Genomic DNA, 1,950 nt, shown 5'->3' with positions numbered 1-1,950 from the left:
CAACTGGCCAAACTTCCCACTTTCCCATGCCTCCTGACTTTCCGCATAAGACTACCATGGGGAACTTTGTCAAATGCCTTACTAAAATCCATGTATACTACATCCACTGCTCTACCCTCATCCACATTCTTGGTCACCTCCTCAAAGAATTCAATCAGACTTGTAAGGCAAGACCTACCCTTCACAAATCCGTGCTGGCTGTCCCTAATCAAGCAGTGTCTTTCCAGATACTCATAAATCCTATCCCTCAGTACCCTTTCCATTACTTTGCCTACCACCGAAGTAAGACTAACTGGCCTGTAATTCCCGGGGTTATCCCTATTCCCTTTTTTGAACAGGGGGACAACATTCGCTACTCTCCAGTCCCCTGGTACCACCCCCGTTGACAGTGAAGACGAAAAGATCATTGCCAACGGTACTGCAATTTCCTCTCTTGCTTCCCACATAATCCTAGGAATTGAGTTTATTCAAGACACTGATCGATTTTGAGGTACTAAGGGAATTAAGGGATTTGAAGATGCTGCAGGGAGTTAGGGCTGAGGTAGAAGGTCAGCCACATCTCGATGAATGATGGAAAAAACTCAAAAGGTATAATAGCCTAATCTATCGCCTGGATACTTAAATTCATATGTGTACTGGCCACATATTAAGAAATCACAAACTACACAGAAAAATACTTACAAGTAGCCAGTTAGAAACTAAGATCACTGTAATGCAAAGAGCTATTTTGGCTAATTGTTGCTAATTGAATTCAAAATTGTATAATGGCCTACCTATAACACAGTTGTAGCCAATCACACTGTTGGAAATGAAGCAGTTAGTCCCAATTATGGTGCCTCGGCCGATCACTACATTTTCTTCAACCACACTTCCCTGGCCCAGGCTGACCTCTGACCCTCGGTAGACATTGTGCCGCAGATGAACACTGAATCCTTTCTCATCTTCCGGGAAGTTCATCTCCGGCGTCAAAGGGTAAACCCAGCGACGGATAATATCTGAACACACAGCCTCATACATGAGCAGATTGGAGACCCGCACTCCATATTCATCAGACGTCACATGCATGTGAATCTGATTACCTAAAATCTAAAACACAAAGATATCAACACATTACAACGTACAGTGTGATTGGACAACAAGTCCCTTCGGAAAGGTAGTTCCAGAATATTACTTCAACTTGAAGTGACAATATTTCAAACTGACACTGGAGCAGCAAACCAGAGATTGAGAGTTTAAACTTCATTATTGTGAAGCAGTAAACTGAGTTCAATATCTTTAGTTATTCGAGAGATCAAACCAGAAAGCTTCTTCTAAAACCCGAGCTGCTGCAACTCGGGATACTCTGCCCGAATGTTAGCTGAATGCAAATCTAATAGGAACTTTCAAAATGGAATTGCAGTCATGAGTTTGTTTACTGGGGGTCATTGGGACTCTAAATAAACTTTCTTTGCTAAGTAAATATATTATTTCCTGTGACTCCTGCTATAAGCAGGGCTGGGAGAAGCACACACTAATGGTCCACAAGAGTCAGTATTAGCATAATTGTGTTTTTAAAATTATGTATATTAGAAAAAAAAACAAACATAGAAAAAATATAGCGAAGTACAGGCTCTTTGGCCCTCGATGTTGCGCCGATCCAAGCCCACCTAACCTACACTAGCCCACTATCCTCCATATAACTATCCAATGCCCGTTTAAATGCCCATAAAGAGGGAGAGTCCACCACTGCTACTGGCAGGGCATTCCATGAACTCACGACTCGCTGAATAAAGAATCTACCCCTAACATCTATCCTATACCTACCACCCCTTAATTTAAAGCTATGCCCCCTCGTAATAGCTGACTCCATACGTGGAAAAAGGTTCTCATGGTCAACCCTATCTAAACCCCTAATCATCTTGTACACCTATATCAAGTCACCCCTAAACCTTCTTTTCCCCAATGAAAACA

At 42.2% G+C, this 1,950-nt stretch overlaps 1 protein-coding gene across 1 annotated transcript in view; it reads right to left on the bottom strand.

Annotated features, from left to right (window-relative positions):
• Nucleotides 1-1,950, bottom strand: part of eif2b5 (eukaryotic translation initiation factor 2B, subunit 5 epsilon) — a 49,843-nt gene that overhangs the window by 30,412 nt on the left and 17,481 nt on the right. The window contains exon 7 of the mRNA XM_043702620.1: nucleotides 774-1,086. Coding sequence (XP_043558555.1) covers nucleotides 774-1,086 — 313 coding nt within the window. The remainder of the gene's footprint in view (nucleotides 1-773; nucleotides 1,087-1,950) is intronic.

The sequence above is a fragment of the Chiloscyllium plagiosum genome, chromosome 13 (genome assembly GCF_004010195.1).
Source record: "Chiloscyllium plagiosum isolate BGI_BamShark_2017 chromosome 13, ASM401019v2, whole genome shotgun sequence".
NCBI classification, from domain to species: Eukaryota; Metazoa; Chordata; class Chondrichthyes; order Orectolobiformes; family Hemiscylliidae; genus Chiloscyllium; species Chiloscyllium plagiosum.
This window is presented reverse-complemented; position numbering and strand designations above follow the sequence as displayed.